At 38.5% G+C, this 19687-nt stretch overlaps 1 protein-coding gene across 10 annotated transcripts in view; it reads right to left on the bottom strand.

Moving 5' to 3' along the window:
• Lrba (LPS-responsive beige-like anchor) overlaps positions 1–19687 on the bottom strand; it is a 559239-nt gene that overhangs the window by 128691 nt on the left and 410861 nt on the right. For all 10 annotated transcript variants that reach the window (XM_006502347.4, XM_006502349.4, XM_006502350.4 and 7 more), the window contains 2 exons: positions 12373–12513; positions 11232–11351 (listed from right to left, as the gene is read on the bottom strand). In XM_006502347.4, coding sequence (XP_006502410.1) covers positions 11232–11351; positions 12373–12513 — 261 coding nt within the window. The remainder of the gene's footprint in view (positions 1–11231; positions 11352–12372; positions 12514–19687) is intronic.

Raw genomic sequence — 19687 nt, 5'->3', positions numbered from 1 at the left:
GGTGGGTTTTTATTACTATTGCTCTGCAATAAAGCTTGATATCAGGAACAGTGATACCACCAGAATTTCTTTTATTGTACAGGACTGTTTTGAGGGAATGGCCAACTAATGACTAGCCCAACTTGAGATCTACCCCATGGGATAGAGTCAATTCCTGACACTTATAATGATACTCTGCTAGGTTTGCAGACAGGAGCCCAGCATAACTGTCCTCTGAGAGGCTTCACTCAGCAGCTAATGGAAACAGATGCAGGGACCCACAGCCAATCATTAGGTGGAGCTCAGGGAGTCTTGTGGAAGAACTGGCCTCAGTGGGAAAGGATGTACTTAGTCCTGATGTGAGTTGATGTGCTAAGGCAGGTTGGTGCCCAGGAGGAAGGAGGCTCTTCTTAAGGGGAAGGGGATGGAGGAAGAGTGTGTGGAATGGGAGTGGAAAGAGAGGCGGAAAGCTGTGATTGAGATGTAAAGTGACTAAATAGATTAATTAATGAAAATTGCTCATTGTCCAACTTTTCATTAAAAAACTCTGAATGTGTTTGTATAATTAAGCCAAATAATCTTTGAACTGCTACTGAAGGTCTTTCCAATGAAACTGCCTATCAGAATCTCTTTTCCAGTTTTTTCCTAAATTCATGAACATTCTCCTACACATGTTCCCTTCAAATTCATGTCATTTCCCTCATTCAAAATAATCCTAATTTGTATCAAATCATGAATTATTTCTTTACTCTTATTCATTCATTCATGTGTGTGTTTGTGCACATATGTGTGTTTAGCATGTATGAATGCATCCCTGTGTGAATGCCATGGTACATGTGTGGAAGTCTGAGCAGAACTTCCAGAAGTTGGTTCTCTCCTTCTATCACATGAACTCCAGGGACTGAACTCTGGTCATCAGGCTTGGTGGGAAGCACCTTGACCTTCTGATCAATCTCACTGGCTCCAAACCATTAACTTCAGAAATATCTGATTGAGTGCCTAATATGCTCCAGGCACTGCCCTGAGCTCTAGGGATAAGCCAATGAATGAAAAAGCTCCAAATTCATCCTTTCATGGAGCTAATGTTCCAGTGTGATGAAACATAATAAACATACCAATAAGTACAAGACATGGGTGTCAGCTGGTGAGTGGCAGCAAGAAAAACGAGATCAGGAAGTAAGCGGAAAAGGAATAAGGAATGCAATTGTAACCAGGGAAACTTTACCAAAAAGATGGCATTTGAGCAAAGACCTGGGAGAGTAAGGAATGAGTACAGAGGACATTGCAAAGAAATGTCTTAAGTGAAAGAAAAACAAAGAAACAAAACAAAACAAAAAAACCCAAGTCACCAGGATGAAGAGAAGCCAGAGCCCCATCGAGCGCAGTGAGCCTCTGCTGGCTGTGGACAGAGTGGACAGAGTGGACAGAGGAAAAGCAAAAGCATGAGATGAAGACACAGAAGACTGCAGGGGCAGGGTGGAGAGTCTTACAGTGCAGGGCTTCAGCTTGTACTCCCAAATGGAAAGCCATCTGCTTGCTAGCATGGAACAATTTTGAGAGGAGTAGGTTTAAAGGAATAACGACCAGGAATTTAGTTGTAAACATATTAAATTTATGGTCTATTTTATGTATTATAAAGGGATTGTTGAGGAGGGAGTCAGATAGAAGAAGACATGTACAGGCTCGAGACATAAATTTGGGAGGTCTGTTAAGTTCCCTCGAATCTTTAAGATACAGCTCCAAACCACTTAGCATATGAAGTCACTGCAAGGGCACTCCTCCAGTCACTTGTTTACCTTATTATAATCTAACGTGCACATCTAACTTATATTAAAAATAGTTTATGTAAACCTGCTTTTCACAGCTGATGGGTTGTATACTATCTATGGTAAATAGTCAATGAGAACTAATAAATGAACGTGCTTTAGTAGATTTTAACTTAATTCTCAATACAAGTTTTCATCTGAAGTTAGGGAGCTAAATATTAGACCAAGTTGCTTTGTCTTCTGTGTTCTCTACATTTTTTGCCCAAGTCAAATTCAGTATCTCTCTTTTTTCTCTTCCCAGTTCACAATAATGACCCATTTGTTGACATTTACCCACACTTCTGTAATATGCTACTCAGTTTGCCTCCGATGTCTCTTATTTAACTACTTTAAAATGTGTGTACTGCATTCACTCCAGAGTAATAAAAAATGTCACCACTGGTCACATTATTACATTCTTGTCACTCCTGTTCTTCAAACCTAGAACTGGCTGTCTCGCACACTGCTCCTGGGAAGCAATCACATATCCTTAGCAAAGCAGCATGCTTCCCACTCCTCTTCCTTCTGAGTTAGGGGGTGTTGCATCAATGAACTCAAAAATTGCTTCTTCAACTCACTTGCTAGAACCTGTTCTGTGAGTAAATACTTTTCTAAACAAAAGCTCACTGAAGGCAAGATCAGAGTTCCATGTGATACTTCAATTCAGTACATACAACCAGAGCTCAGGGGTAGGTAAACTCAACTTAAAAATTACTTCAAAAAAGCATATATGGGTTTTTCCATATATTTTATCCCCAGTTTATTTTTGCATAGGTTATAGTTTAATAAAATGAACATATTAAATTCCAGTTTCTGAGAAAATATGCTCCCCCAGTACTTTCCATTTTAGATCCATCTGCTAATACCTCCATTGCAAAGTAATAACCCAAAGTGACTCCTGTCAGTCATTTCCATAGGACACACGTTGGGATTTAAGTAGGAGTAAGAGAGACTACACTTAAGCACTAGACTGAGCCCACTGGCAGGAAGGGCTTCAGAGAGCAGAGGCTGCTTCAGAGATGGTTGCCAACGGCAACAACAGCTTAGTAAGAACTTAGATGTCTGCCTGGTACTTAGATGTATGACTGGCTATGAAACTTTATGAATCTGTTATTTGTTCCACAAAATTTTTTCATAATAATTTAAGATTAAAGCTTAAGACAGGGCCAGGCACGGTGGCTCAGCCTGTAATGACAGAGTCAGAAAGACTACTTCCAAACCAAAATCTAAATACAATAACTAGCTCTTAATCTCAGTTCCTAAATTTAAATGTTTAAGACAAAAAACAAAACAAAACAAAACAAAACAAAACAAAACAAAACAAAACAAAAAACCCACAAAGAATTACTATTATTTTGTGGTAGTGGGGAATCCAGGACCTTACAAAGCATCCAGCAGGAGTTCTATCACTATGGCAGATAGTCCTCAGACCTATACTGAGTATTTATATCACAATGCTTCCTCAACCCAACTTTAACACTTTCTACTTCAGTCCTCAAAACTACACATTGCTACTACAGTGGGCCAGGTCACACATAGGTAAAATATACATCAGAAACATTGTTATACAAAGAGAAGGAAGACATTCTCTTCTCCATAGGCAGGGAATACCCTTTTTGTGTGATTATAAATCAATGTTCTAAATCCATGTTGCTCAGGACAGTGACCAAATGCAGTGGTTCTTGAATATTTTAAACATGGCTAGTATGAACAGACATGTACTTGAAATGTAGAATATGTAATATATCTTGAAGCCTCAGGATAAAAAATAAAAGAGCCAATATAACAATTTTTTATTGATTATAGTTGTTAGCATTCTGTCTAAACTCTACCCCACAGTTACCTGGCAACAGCCAGGTAGGCCTGCTTGCCCCTCCTCCCTTTCTTGCTCTTGCTTCCCCGTCTCTTCACATGTTCATGGCCATGGCTGGCCTCTACTTCTCTACTTTCTCTCTCTGCCTCTACTACCCTCTTAACTCTTCTCCCTATGCCCTGAATAAACTCTATACTATACCTTCATGTGGCTGTTCCCTCAGTGGGAAGGGATGCCTTGGCAAGGGCCCCTGGAGACATCCCAGCCCCAACACATTCATCACACCCCCATAGAACATATCTTGCATCTCTTTATCCTTTTATAAGCACATCAACAATGTTGTAATGTTTTGACTTTTAGGGTAAGTAATATTACTGAAATCATTTTCATGCTGTTATTTGAAATTACACTGTAATACACTTAATATATGTGGCTTATACTATATGTCTATCAGAAAGAGCTACTATAAGTCACCTTAGAGAACTGACGTGCAATGTTTCCTTAAGGAGAATAAAGTGTATCACTGAAAGGTTAGGTATGAAATGAACTCACAAAGGATGCATGCACAGAAATGTAAATGATCTCCAAACTATTAAAAATGGTGAATCATGCTAAAAACAAAAGCCTGCTTTATTCAAACCTTATGAGATCATTCTGTTTACAGGACTCCCAACTTAGACTTTCACCATTATTTAATAGGAACAACAATTTTTTTTTTTTTTTTTTTTTTTTTTTTGAGACAGGGTTTCTCTGTATAGTCCTGGCTGTCCTGGAACTCACTCTGTAGACCAGGCTGGCCTCGAACTCAGAAATCCGCCTGCCTCTGCCTCCCAAGTGCTGGGATTAAAGGCGTGCGCCACCACGCCCGGCTTGAACAACAATTTTTTTAAGTAAAATTATTCTCTGATTATTAGTAGAAAGCAAACAATGGGGATTCTAATGTATTAACATTCCTTTTTTTTTCTTCAGGTTTCAACCATTTTATTTTTTCTTCCACCACTTATATATCCCAGTAAAACCTTTCAAGCAGTATAGAAGACACAATGTGACTACATTCTATTTTTCTTTTAGTGAATGATTATAAAAACAAACAAACAAAACCCTATGCTTTCCAATACATTCACACAAAAAACATTTTAGGTATCAAAGGTGAAGAAGTCAAATTATTCCCAAGAACCCATATACATTTGTAACTAAGCAACCTGTTACAGAGTAACAAAGTGTGGGTGAGCAAGCAGGTCATTTTCTCAGCCAGCCTCTTTTACTGGCAGGCTGCAATTTGTAGTCACAAAGAAAGAATCAATTATTTTATTATTTATCTTAAAAAGTAAAAGATTACGTTTTTAAAAGATTTATTTATTATATGTAAGTACACTGTGGCTGTCTTCAGACACACCAGAGGAGGGCATCAGATTTCATTACAGATAGTTGTGAGCTACCATGTGGTTGCTGGGATTTGAACTCAGGACCTCCGGAAGAGCAGTCAGTGCTAACAAGAACTAGAACTGTCTTTTATTTTACTTTTGAAAAATAACTGTTTCCCTGTTTCCTCATTTCCCAAACTGTAGGGAATTTATGCTGTGCTGTACTGATAAGGCAAAGTAGAACTTCCAATGCACTCAAAGTGATTCCTTCCACACCACCTTCATGTCTTACTGCCCTCTTTCTTCTGTTACCGTCTTTAGTATTTCTAGAAAATTCCCCCAATACTGAACAACACTATTCATGATCTAAAACCCAATGTTATATAACAATGTTCACATTATTATTGTACCTTTCATGTGTTCTTAGATATTTCTTTTGATGTTATTATTATTAAAATCTTAAATGTGTTTTCTAAAATGTAACACTTTAAGAAGAAAGGAAAAGTAGGGTGTTGTGGCGCATGCCTTTAATCCCAGCACTTCGAAGGCAGAGGCAGGCGGATCTCTGAGTTTGAGGCCAGCCTGGTCTACAGAGTGAGTTCCAGGACAGCCAGGGCTAAAAGAGAAACCCTATCTTGAAAAACAAAACAAAACAAAACAAAACAAACAAAAAAAAGGAAGAAAGAAGAAAAGAGTCATGATAAATCCTTCCTCACTGTTAGCAGGGTCCATCTTCAGAAGCTCTCTAAATGGCCTATGTAACTGTAAATTAATGCTGTCTAAGTATGCGGAAGTCATTAAGTTGTAGGGTCCATTTAGCTGGTTATCAATAGAGAAAATGGAGTGATTTATCAATGGTATACCACACTGTGGATATTCAGGATGGGACAAGGTACAGAGATAGAATATATATACTGGTAAAATTCAGCTTCACCAAAGTTAGACCTAAAAACTTTACACAAAGTAACATATGAGAAAGTAGAACTTTATATGCCCCAGTACAGGGGAACGCCAGGGCCAAAAAAAAAAAAAAATGAGAATGGGTGGGTAGGGAAGTGGGGGGGAGGGTATGGGGGACTTTTGGGATAGCATTGGAAATGTCATTGAGGAAAATACGTAATAAATTTAAAAAAAAGTAGAAATAGAAAAATACAAGAGATTTTTTTTTTAATTAAAAAAAAAAGAATGTAGAAATAATTCTAAGCAGGCTCCTTGTATTTCCAGTTTCATACTCCTTCCCTTTTGGTTGGCTGTGGTATTATTTCATTACAGTCCCAGCTACTCTGGAGGCTATGGCAGGAGAGTCAGTAGAGCCAGGGATTGTGAAGCCAGCCTGGACAACAGAGTAAGACTTCAGGGCAAAAGAAGAGCAAAGAAAAGAAAACCCACGAAACTTTTCTCACCATATCGTCATAGAGATGCCTTAAATGATACTGTTAGGAAAGCAGGAGTTACTAGAGATGTCATAATTACCATGACCAGAAGCGCGAGTTTAGTATAATGTTAATAATCAGTACTGTCTTTCTGACGTCTGTTAGGGAACCCATTATTATTCCAAATTATTTACTGAAGGAAAAAAAATAAGAAAAATAAGAAAGAAGAAAGACATGACCATTGGTTCTTTTGTTTGTTTCTTTTAGTTGTTATGTTGGATTTTCCTTTCCTGTTTTTGTTTGTTTGTTTGTTTTGTTTTTTGGGTTTTTTTAGTATAGGATATTTGAAAGAAAGTGAAAATTTAATCAGGTACACACTAAATAATGAATTTTAAGTCCCATACCCACCCATGAATGCTATTAGGACAGCACTAGACTTGGTGCGTTGTTGCTGCTATTGTTTTAAGGCCTTTGGGTCAGCCTCCTATACCTAGAAACACTTCTCTCCTGGGCTCCTCAATGCAAACACCAGACCTGGACTCCAAGGATGTCCACTCTCCTTCCTGCATGCCTCCTCAGTAGTCATTCCAGTCTCCTGCTAGTCCTGTAGCAGACAGCTTGCAGGGGCCTCTCCACCCTCCCCACTCCTCCAGTCCCTGAGTGTCAGCTGCCCACACCTACTAACACTTTCTATTTCCAGTGGCCACTCCTGTCAGGAACTCAGGGGGTGAATCACTCCTTCCTTCTGTCCTCCTTTCTGCTGTCTCCATTCTCCCCCTCAGCTCAGTACCCACTTGTTTACAGGAGTCCCGCATTCCACCTCAAACCCATCCAGTGGAGACTCCAACTCTTGGTTCAGATCCAGGATCGCCTCAACCCTTTCACCCTGGCTCCCCAAACACTTAACTGCTTACTTCAAACTACTTGCAAACCCCCTCTTCCCACCACACCTCCAAACCCCTGGGGATTCCACCGCTGGGTATAAAGGAGATCTTAGCTATTTCCTGAAGCCATTTACAATTCACAGCTTTTTTCTCCTAGTCTGCTACCCACTGCATCTACAGAACCACCCTCTATCTGGCACTCCACAACAAACAGTTTCCTAAGATTCAGTGAGCACAACAGAATCTAGAGAATGGAACAACCATCCAACAAAGATCAGACCTAATACCAACAGCAAGAGTCACCTCAATCTTCCCAACCCCGATGCCAGACACCAGCATAAACACATAGACAAAACCAGCCAGGACACTATGTCTCCACCAGAAACCAGCAAGCCTACTGTGGTAGAGCCTGAGAAATGCTATGTAACTGAAGGATAAGAAAAGGATTCAAAAATACTAATTGTGAATATGTTCAAGGACCTTAAGGAGATTATGAATAAATCCCATCATGAAGTCTATGAGACAAAGAGCAGAGTGAAATGAAGGAAAGAGTTCAAGACATGAAAGTAGAAACAGAATGACTAAAGAAAACATAAACAGATAAAACTGGAAATGAAAATTTTAGAAAGTCGAATGAAGATATCACAGGGAAGTTTTATTGTCCTAGTTAAGGTTACTATCACTGTGATAAAACCAAAGCAACTTGAGGAGACAAGGGGTGGTTTAGCTTGTGCTTTCACATCATCATTCATCATCAAAGGGATTCAGGACAGGAACTTCATCATGGCAGCAACCTGGAGGTGAGAGCTGACACAGAGGTCATGGAGAGTGCTGCTTACTGGCTTTCTCCCCAGGGCTTGCTCACCCTGCTTTCATATAGAACCCAGGACCACCTGCCCAGGAGTAGTCTCACCCACAATGGGCTGGACATTCCCACATCAATCTTTAATTAAGAAAATGTTCTACAGGCATGCCTACAGCCCAATCTTCTAGGAGCATTTTTTTTAAATTGAGGCTCTCTCCACTCCAAGGACTCTAGCTTGTGTCAAGTTGACATAAAACTAGCCAGCACACTCACCAACACAGTACAAGACATGGAAGAGAGAATTTCAGGTGTTCTCTGAAGAGAAACAGAGGTGTGGATAGGGGCCAGGGATGGGAGGAATAGAGGGAGGGTAAACTACAGTCTGGTAATGAATGAATGAATGTATGTATGTATATATGTATGTATGTATAACTTGGGCACAATGAAGAACAAGTAATGAAATAAATATGAATTTTCTCTACGCTAAAGATGACAGTTTAATTAGTTATATTAGTATAATATTCACTTTTCATCTGCTTGTGTTTCTGGCCTACAAGTTGTACAGTTATACTGGCTGGATGTCCAAGAAACTGAGACTAAACTGGCCATCTACCTAGGGAGAAAACAAAAACTACTATTGTACTAAAGGAATATAGTAATAAAATGATTCCTAATGACATTCTGCTGTCTCCAAAGATTAGTGTCTCATCCAGCCATTATCAGAAAAAGTTTCTCCTTCAGCAGATGGGAACAAAATAGAGATCCAGACTGGACAGTGTGCAGAGTGAAAGGCCTTGAAACACTCAGTCGTAAGTGGGAAGTATCCATCAAGTCCCTCCCCTCAGGGCTCAAAGAACTATGTATAGAAGAGAAGGTAGAAAAATTGTAAAAGCCAGTGGGATGAATGATAGCAAGAAGTGTCTTCCAGACACAAAGGGACTAACACATCAGCTCAGAGTATAGCAGCATGCCTAGGGTCTGTATACATTCAAGCAAGATTAGGTCCCAGCACTGAGAGGAGGAGGTGGGTACCATCTCTAGTCATTAGCCAAGACACTACATCCAACTGACAAACACTCATAGAGGAAACATTGGTTTCTCCAAGGGAATCTCACTGTGTCTGTGAACCACACTTAAAGGCAGGCCTCATTCCCATCAGCAGAGGGCCAACACAAAATAAACTTAAAAGTTTGTTGCTAATTGTCTCATATTGTATTTTCTAAATCTTACTGGTATTTTCATTTGCAATTTATGGTATGTGCATATGCATTTTTTGTCCTCTTTGTTTCTTTTGGGGGTGGGAGGGCCTACCAGTTTTTTTATATTGTTCTTTTTCCTTATCCATTGTCTTTTTATTGGCCTGATTGTTTTCTTAGGAGAGACAGAAAAAAGGTATGGAATTGATAGGGTAGGAGATACGGGAGGAGATGAGGGAGAGGAAACCCTGATCAGAATAAATTTTATGAAAATACCTTTGTTTTCAATAATAAAATAAAATAAAAAAAGAAAAATATGACCGAGAACAATAGTTTGGGGGAAGGTAGGTTAGTAGTGGGAGGAAGGAATTGGGAATAAACACAGATACATTGTATCCATGTATAAAACTACTTTAGAATAAATATAATACTATGAAAAGAAATCTGAGAGGAAAATCTAGTATTTTATGAAAAAAAATAGAGAAGAAAACCACAGGAATCTATCATGTACACTTCCTGTCCATCCAAGCTTAACCAAGAATTCGGTATTAGGAGAAACAGAAACAGAAAGCCGAAGGCAGTCAATGTTTCTATAATAAAGAATGAAAAATAATTCTCAAAATTATAACAATCTAGTATATCCTTCTACTACAAAAATGAAGTACAAAGTTATATTTTGTTTATGAGGCTTATGAGGTAAAGAATTCAAAGTAAAAAGAAAATCCTAACATCTTTATTTGGGCAACAAAAAAAGTCAGGTTCATCAATTTTTTTTTCATGTATCTACCCATATCTCTTATAGCTTCCTGACAGTTAAGTATGAAATAAGTGCTGGTAATAGAGGAATAGGGAATAGGTTTCAACAGCAGTCATTAACTCTCTTAACTATTTCCATCAAATGTACCTCACCATCAATAGAAACTTATCTAGAGATTCTTTTGAAAAGGATTTCATTATTGTTGTTTCTGCATGATGCGTGTGTAGATGCATACATGCCAACACATGAGTGTGGAGTTTGGAGGACGACTCTGGAGCTTGGTGTATCCTTCCATCTTTACCTGGGTCCGCAACCTAAGTCAGGTTGTCTAACTTATACAACAAGCACTCTAACTGCTGAGCCATCTAAGTGACCCACTGCTGACAACAGTGCTTCTCCAGAGAATCTTATGAGATAAAAAAAAAATCTTGACAGATTTTCCAATAGGAGAGATTACTTTTGCATATAATAGGATCTTCAACAGAGTATCTCTAATATAGCAATATTGTAATCTATAATGTCAAATAAAATAGAAGAATATAATTAATCTTGTAAAGTAGCATATCTCAGTGTGGCAGGGCATCATCACCCCAGCACAAACTTTGTACGTGTTCTATAGTAATACATGCATAGTAATATAACTTTTCTCCTGTCAAATGCCTGTTTCTTATGTGGTACTTCTCTCCCCACATGGTGCTATTATTTATGTATAAGTTATATTATTTTATAAGACTATAAGGGGCCTAAAAACAATAGGTTCATCTCATTATGCTTTAACAGCACCCAACACAGTTCCTTATTGGACTTCTGAGGATAGAAGTGGAAGTCTGGCAAGGATTATAGTACCTACAATAGTGATTATTTTAAAAATAGACCTTTGAGAGATACAAATAAATATGCCTGAGATTTTTCCTGTTTTCATGCTGTGGTAATTTTCTTCACTATGTTTGGAAGTGTGTTCAGCATGGTGCTTCTAGACATACAATTCAAACGATGTGTGGAAGAGGAACAATATTCTATAATTAGAAATTTCCAACTAGTGAAATGAAAGATATTCAGGCCAGGCAGACAGACAGATGCATACAAAGAAGAAAACAAAAATCATGGACAATGGTTCTTGGCCATTCAATTAAGGCTCCATTCTCTGAGGTTTACCTTTGACAAATATGGCAGGCTCAGGAGAAAGAAATATGGAACATTCACTCAATACGAAATAACCTGGCTGTAAGAACCATAAAATGAACTGTTTCAGTACCTTAATGTCAGATGTGTCGCGCTGACTGTTTCGCCATGCTCTGGAGACTGAGGAGAACGTCCTATCTGCATGATCAAATTTCCCTCCTTGTAAATTTAGAAAGTAAGTTGTAAAAGGTTCCTAAAAAATAAGAAGTGAAAAACCTTTTATGTTTTCATGTTTTTATAAATTTTTACATATATATTTTAAACTAATAGTAGTCATTACTTAGTAATATGTCCAATGTAAAGAATGCAAGTTGTAGACAAATTATTACATTATAGCTCTTAATTTTTTTCCAAATGTTTCTATGCCTTCAAAATTTTGGTATCAGTAATATTTTCATCAGCTTCCTTCCTTGCCAAAAATAAATTGCTAATAGCTTTTAGACATGAATTAAATGCATTTGCTTCAGTGTTCAGGAAATAGTACAATATGTAATTTCTGTATTGTTATGGCTGGCTCACAATTTATGATTAAGAAAAGAAAAATGTTTGGGAGGTTTAAAAGCCTCCTCTTAGTTAAAGAACACTTAAACAAGTATTTGTGGGTAATTACCTGGCATCAGCTAAGCCTGTAAATTACACCTTAGACTTCTGTCTGTCCATATACTAAGATGTATGTCCTTCCATATTCTTCTGACTTATATCTGTCCATACTCTATTCACAGGCTTTAAATAATGATGTGCTGCTGCTAATAGTTCCCAAAGACATTACTTTTTAGTACATAAATCACCTTTCAGTTTTATAGAAACATTTCTTGCTTAACTAATGTTATCAGTACACAATACTGCTGGTTATTTGAAAACACATCTTACTGTATTTAGAGCAAAGAAAGTACCAGAATGTATAAATATGTCTGTGTTAACAAAACCTTAGTTACTTCTTATTTTAACAAGCTACACTTGAAAAGCACCCAGCTAATCTGGTGTGCTGGGCACTGTCTGAAGATACAGATTTGAAGAAGATACTCACACAGTTCTAGAGGAAACACTTTTATAGTTATGGCACAAAATATGGGCCAACGCATATTTATTTAAAAGTTTAACTGTTTAAAACTATTTTCAATATTCAAAAAACATGCTGATGATTTCCAATCATTCCCCAGTCTCTGAAACATTGGATTTATTTAGTCACGGTCTATTATTCAAATTGAACTTACTATTCTTAGAAGCCACGCAAGAACAAAACTTGCAGTTGAGTAATGAGTACCATAGTGGAACTTTGGAACTTGATCATCTTCCCATGACTCAAATCGCTCTGCAAAGAATGCTGCTCGTTTGGGATTCAAAGCTCCTATTGGCTGCCATTAGAAGAGGAGGGAGAGAAAGGAATATAAATGCAATCATCCTTTATTTCTTCCATTCTTTTAAGATTATTCTTTAAGTATGCATGAAATAAAATGTAAACATATATGCATTTGCAGTTAGAAAAACAGCAGTGCCAATACCCAAGGAACAAACAGAAAAATTCAGATTTTTCCCTCAGCATGGCTAAGAAGGTACAGATAACTAAGTAGATGGGCATTTTTGTTACACATAGTTTTATAATTAGAAGCAGCAACCAGAAACATCTTGGTGCTAGAGGGCTCACTTCTGTCTCTGAGAAGAGGCTGGGAGGAAGCTGAGAAGAGGAGCTAAATGAGAGCAAAGATGTTGTAAGAGAAAGGGAGTAAGACTCAATGAGAAGGTTCTACTAACATAAGCTCAACAAAAGTTCAAGGATAGTGGGCTGTGCAGATGGCTCAATGGGTGAAATCTTGCACTGCAATCATTAGGACCCGAGTTCAAATCTCAAGCAACCATGAAAAAGCTGGGAAAGATGACAAAGAACTACAATTCTAATAATGCTCAGGAGGCAGAGATAGGTAGCTCCCCGGGGCTTGCTGGAAAGCCAGCTTAGCCAAATCACCGAGCTTCAGTTTCAGTAAGAGATGATGTCTCAAAAAAAAAAGATACGAAGAGATAGAGAAAGATATGCAACATTTACTTCTAGCCTCTAAATGCCTGCATGAGTTATCATCAGCACCATTAGCACCATCAGCACCATCACCATCACCACCTTCATCGTCATCCATCCCACATCCCAAGGAATGGTAAGAACATCATGATCTTATACTGAAAATAAAACATTTCAACAGAAGTTTCAGAATCAGTAATGCAAAGTGAAGGAAGACACTGGACTCATTAGAAAGCTCATGCCCAGTCAGAAGGTTGTTTGTAAAATAAAGAAAGAATATACATTAAGGTCGTCAAGCCATATATGGCCACATTCAATGAATGCTAATTATTGCTTTTTGAGTAATCTTTTAGAAGGCAAAAGAGTTTAAATATAACAATTGCCTATAAAGCGTTCAGAACATTGCTTGACATGGGCATGAAATGGCTCTTGCTCTTCCGGGAAGATACCAACTCTCCTCTAAACAGTGAGCAGCATTCTGACACTGCCTTAAGGAAGACAGTATCCTTTAGACTATCAAAACTGGGCTACCGTTCTAAGAATGTTAAGGTCAGTCACACTGAATTACAACTCAGTCTATGAAAACACTCCAACCTATAGAAAATCTCTACTCCTTACTCAAAATATAAATACAATTAAAAAGTAACTTCCATACTGAGACACAGAATTGTTTTATATCTCTCAGGAAATTTTACAAGTTATTTATAAGATCAAGAAAATATCTGACTATTCATGAGGACATAAAATAACCTTATTTTAAAACAGATATATTCAGAAGTCACACAATAAAAGGGAAGCCATGTTCAGACCAGGTCTTGAAATACTTTTCATATTGCGACTATAAATAACATTTTGAAATCATTACTTTAGCTACATTTCTTAATTTGCTAGTTAATTTACCTTCAAAACTGTAAATAATTGGAATCATTCTCATTCAACAGAATTTTGGTTCTGAAGAACATTATTTTATATTGTCAGCTTTTACTTTACAACTTCATCTTTTAAAAGTATACAATTGATTACTAATTTAAGTCAGTGTCACATTACTAATTTTAAATGTCTTCTTTTAAACTATCAATTTTAATACCAAAGAATTATGCCTGACTTGTTAAATATATGGTAAGAATCAAAATCATTCCAGAAATTCTTTCTTTGTTAAAGAACCAATGTGGGGGGTTTAAAATGTATTTTAGTTATTATCCCTAAAGATACAGCCATGTAAAAAGAAGAAAAGAAATAAAATCACTAGAAGACAAATTATATGAATTAAAAACAGAATCAATGTGCCTTTGTATGGTTCAGCAGCATATTAAGAATACACTTTATCTGCTCCTATTTTTATTACTCTCCAAATGAGTACCTCAGTGAATCGATAGTTATAGAATCACATTTCTTGAATATAATGCTAAGGCCAATTAGGATTGATTTCACTAGCATCTGAAAGAAAAGGCATCATACTGAGATGTACGCAGGTAGAACTCACAGTATCGATTCTGGCTGGTATTGTCACAGTTGGTTTCTGAAGCCTGCTACAGGACAGCTATCAAGACATACCACATTTATTTGCAAGCATATAAAAAAGAAGTCACCAAATAAAGGAAGGTTTTAAAAAAAAGAGGAGCAGTGGAGCTGTGCACTGACAATGACACACTATCAGCTTACTCAGAGAAGTTACAGTGGGAATACACACATTGAATTATACATTACGGGAAAGCACTGATTTATTGTGGTAATAACATCCACCTCATTAAAAGATTCTGCTTTGCTGCAGTTGGAAGGCTACATATTGTTTACTGCTATAAATTAATGGCAGTGCAAAGAAGACTGTGGGACCATCCTAACAATAGATCTGGAAGGACAGTGTTGTATATCATGCTTCCTCAGCAGCTTCATAATAAAATGGAGACAATGTATTGAGCTAATACATTCTACCATGCTGGCCCATATTTTTCTGACAGCTGCTTTAAAAGATGAGCAGAATCCAACTATGTTATAATGCTACAAAACATTTAACTAAGCAAGAGTCAGGCAGATAGCAAAGTGCACCACAGCATTTTAAAACACTGTCTAACCCAGGATTCCAAACTGTGTATTCATCTCTGCAGAGGAGCTGGAAGTTAATGCCTCCTCCTACTTATCTGGTATATGATGGGTAACAATTGCTAGGCAGTTCAGGGAGATGGCTAGTATTCTCATCTCATATTGAATTCTCTGTACAATTTAACCTGCTAGACAGGACATTTTTGTTGTTGTTGTTTTGTTTTGTTTTTTGGATTTTTTTGTTGTTGTTTTTTCGAGACAGGGTTTCTCTGTAGCCCTGGCTGTCCTGGAACTCACTCTGTAGACCAGGCTGGCCTCTAACTCAGAAATCCGCCTGCTTCTGCCTCCCAAGTACTGGGATCAAAGGCGTGCGCCACCACTGTCCAGCTCAGGACATTATTTTTAATCAGCAGAATTTTAAAGGAAGAAACAAAAATTACCACCATTTAAAACTGGCCATAATTTCTTTCTTTTTTTTTTTTTTTTAAAGATGTATTTATTTATTATAAGTAAGTACACTGTAGCTGTCCTCAGATACTCCAGAAGAGGGCATCAGATTGCATTACGGATGGTTGTGAGCCACCATGTGGTTGCTGGGATTTGAACTCCAGACCTTCGGAAGAGCAGTCGGCGCTCTTAACCACTGAGCCATCTCACCAGCCCCCCATAATTTCTTGGTAACAATAAATAGAAAATAAATATTGATTAAAGGATACAAAAAAGTACATAATTTAAGTTCATTAAAAAGAACATTAAAATATCATTAGGGTATGGAAAAATAAACAGAATTAAATAAAAATTTAATCCCTATAAAACAAAGGTAAAATAGCATGAGAGATTAAAATAAAAATATAAGTAATTTGAAATTTGGAGTATCATAACTACTAATTATGTGAGAATGAATATACAAACTAGAATAAATTACAAAAAACAAATTTAAAATGTCAAGAAACAAAGTGTTTTGAAAATGCTAGGCAAAGCGACAAACCCCCAGTCTGAGAATGCACCAGTGATATCATATAAACAGCAAGGTGGCATCTTTGGGGTAACAAGTGTCCTGTTAGTGAGGCAGATGTAGAACTTAAAAAGTGGGAGTGTTTAAATCAGCTTTGTAAACTTATTACAGTAAAACATTATTTTACTACTTCTTCAGAAGTACTTTTGCTAATTAACAGAAATACTCCATGTAAGAGTACCCAGTTCAGATATGTCACAGAAAGTTATTCTTAATTATTTCTTTTCTGAGGTTATTTAATCAGGAATATGTAAGAAGACTGGTCATCAATCAAGCCTGATAATAAACTGGTACAAGGCAGGATGAAAGCCGCACTGTGCAGTGCTGCAGCCTCCCTGCCCCTCAGCCTCCCTCACTGCAGCCTCCCTGCCCCTCAGCCTCCCTCACTGCAGCCTCCCTGCCTCTCAGCCTCCCTCACTGCAGCCTCCCTGCCCCTCAGCCTCCCTCACTGCAGCCTCCCTGCCCCTCAGCCTCCCTCACTGCAGCCTCCCTGCCCCTCAGCCTCCCTCACTGCAGCCTCCCTGCCTCTCAGCCTCCCTCACTGCAGCCTCCCTGCCCCTCAGCCTCCCTCACTGCAGCCTCCCTGCCCCTCAGCCTCCCTCACTGCAGCCTCCCTGCCCCTCAGCCTCCCTCACTGCAGCCTCCCTGCCCCTCAGCCTCCCTCACTGCATCCTCCCTGCCTCTCAGCCTCCCTCACTGCAGCCTCCCTGCCCCTCAGCCTCCCTCACTGCAGCCTCCCTGCCTCTCAGCCTCCCTCACTGCAGCCTCCCTGCCCCTCAGCCTCCCTCACTGCAGCCTCCCTGCCTCTCAGCCTCCCTCACTGCAGCCTCCCTGCCCCTCAACCTCCCTCATAGCATCCTCCCTGCCCCTCAGCCTCCCTCATAGCATCCTCCCTGCCCCTCAGCCTCCCTCACTGCAGCCTCCCTGCCCCTCAGCCTCCCTCACTGCAGCTTCCCTGCCCCTCTGCCTCCCTCACTGCAGCCTCCCTGCTCCTCAGCCTCCCTCACTGCATCCTCCCTGCCCCTCAGCCTCCCTCACTGCAGCCTCCCTGCCCCTCAGCCTCCCTCACTGCAGCCTCCAAAAAGTCCAAAAGTAAACGCATTTTTCAAAGATCTAAGCACCTAAATAATTTATATGAAAAGCTGGAAAATATCAAAGCAACTGACAATCATCTTTTAATCAGATTAATGAAAAACTTTTGTTTTCATAGACACCTTAAAACTTCACTGACTCTTAACTACCAGTAAAAATTAGCTTTTTCTTCTTTGAATTTTGAAAACTATAACTTGAAGTTACTTAATAAAAGAATAATGCTTCCAGATTGAATTTTATAACTTATAAAACCTGATTATTTATTCACAAAAAAAATGAGATGAAGTAACAAGTAATTTAGCTCAAACTCAACTTCAGTCTTAGCTACTCAAATGTAAGATTTAAAACTCCCTCTCCACATCTTTGTCTCCATCTGAAAGTGCTGTGCTAGCAGTTGTTTTCCCTAATTTCAGTATCTGCACACTATTTTTCAAATATGACCTTTGTTCAGTAGGTTTATCTATGAGCCACATGTGTAAGGCACTCAGGAGAGCTCTGTGCAAAGCCCATCCTGTAACACAGCTGCTGTGATGTCATATGCTGGCAGCACCCTTCCTTCTTTCCTTTCGACATTTACATATGAACTGCTGCAGCTCAGACCAACCTTTCAGAAGTGACTTTCCACAAACTCTAGGAACATGTTTGTAGCTGCTGAGGCCAAGATGGTCAGGAAGAATTGGCAGGAAACCTCAGAAACCCTATCTATAGTGCACAGATTTATTCAAATGAACAAACTTCTGAAATCCACAAGTCTCAGACTTTTTAATACCTCACAGTATAAGTTTTCTTGAAAAATATTGTTAAGAAAAGAGAGCTAACGAGAGAACAGAAAGGGTCTGGAGCACGCCCCAGGAATTAAGCCTGAAAGAGTTAAAGAGTGCTACTTTGCAAAGACCCATTTTGTGGTGTACAGAGCAGTGGCAAGATGTCAACGTAGAGAAGGGTCTGGAAGGGAACACAAGAGGACCTCTATGGCTCTGCTTAGGATCATGACGGTCTCCTGAAAGCCATCTCATGCTGTCATGTACACACAGAATGATCGGAAATGCGGAATCAGCACAAGGGCAGAGCTTATCCTCTTCTAAGAGTACAGAGTGCCAGCACATAGTGATAGAGTCATGACAAAGTGAAAGCAAAACACTAGATTAAAATAGAAATACTGGTGAACCAACTGTTCCCTCATGGTTTTTATATTACAATGATATTGAGGGTAAATGTCAAAAATAACAGTAAGGTATCTGATGTACATGCACAGATGAAGGTTTGTGGTTCAGAGAACGGTAAAAGAAATGTTATGTCAAAAAAGTCAGTGACTGTTGTAATTATTTGGTTTGGGAATATTCCAGGAAGTAGTGTATGGACCCAAAGGAATGCTCCACATGACAGCAATGTTTCTATTTGTCCGATATAAACAAAGATTCTCAGAGTCATAAATAAATAAACCCACTATATTAAAAACAATTCTGTATCATCCAGGCCTATTAGCACCCTCCATTTTTGCAGGTGTAAAAACGCTGTGTCTGGGAGATATAAAATGTACCAGCAGCTACAGTCATCTGCTTACAGGCAGCAAAGAGTTAGGGCACTAAGACCAAACTACAGGCCAGATCTAGAATGGTATGTGTTGCCTGGGATAATGCAAATATTAATGATGAACTCAGATATTAAAATTCATTCATTGGAGTATCCGGTTAAAGTAAGATGCATATAGAAAGAAAAGAAGAAACGCTGGTTAGAGTAGCATGCACCTTTAATCCTAGCAGTCAGAAAGTGAAACAGATTGGCAGACTTCTGTGAATTCAGGGTCAGCCTAGTCTACACAGTGAGTTCCAGGTCAGCCAGAGCTACACAGTGAGTCTCGTGTATTAAAAAAGAAAGAAAAAAATTAAGATATATTACTTGAAATTGTACTGTATTTCTGCATGACAACATAGCTATTGTTGTATGTATGTATGTATGTATGTATGTATGTATGTATGTATGTGTGTGTGTATGTAGTATTTAACAACATATTGTTTAGGTGTTTCTTCCTATTTACTTAGTATCTGGAGAAGCACTTTAGGACAAGTTATCACAAATGGAAAATGCATATTTTTGTCTTGGGGACATTGAAACCATGCTTTAAAACAGTTTCTATCTGAAATATATACTGTAATTAATGTCTCCTATTTACTTTCCCTTTAACTTTGTTAACTGTGTACCACAGCAGCAACCCCAAATGAAAGTCAATAATCTATGTGTTTTTGAAGCTTTTTAAAGAAAACCATGGTTACTTGGTTGCATCCCATCTGCCTTGCAGAGGAGGAAAATGAACAAAGAGTCTTTGTTATTCAGGCCATAGTGTACTATAGGAAGAACAAGTGTCTTATTT

The sequence above is a fragment of the Mus musculus genome, chromosome 3 (assembly GCF_000001635.26).
Source record: "Mus musculus strain C57BL/6J chromosome 3, GRCm38.p6 C57BL/6J".
In the NCBI taxonomy this organism is placed as follows: domain Eukaryota; kingdom Metazoa; phylum Chordata; class Mammalia; order Rodentia; family Muridae; genus Mus; species Mus musculus.
This window is presented reverse-complemented; position numbering and strand designations above follow the sequence as displayed.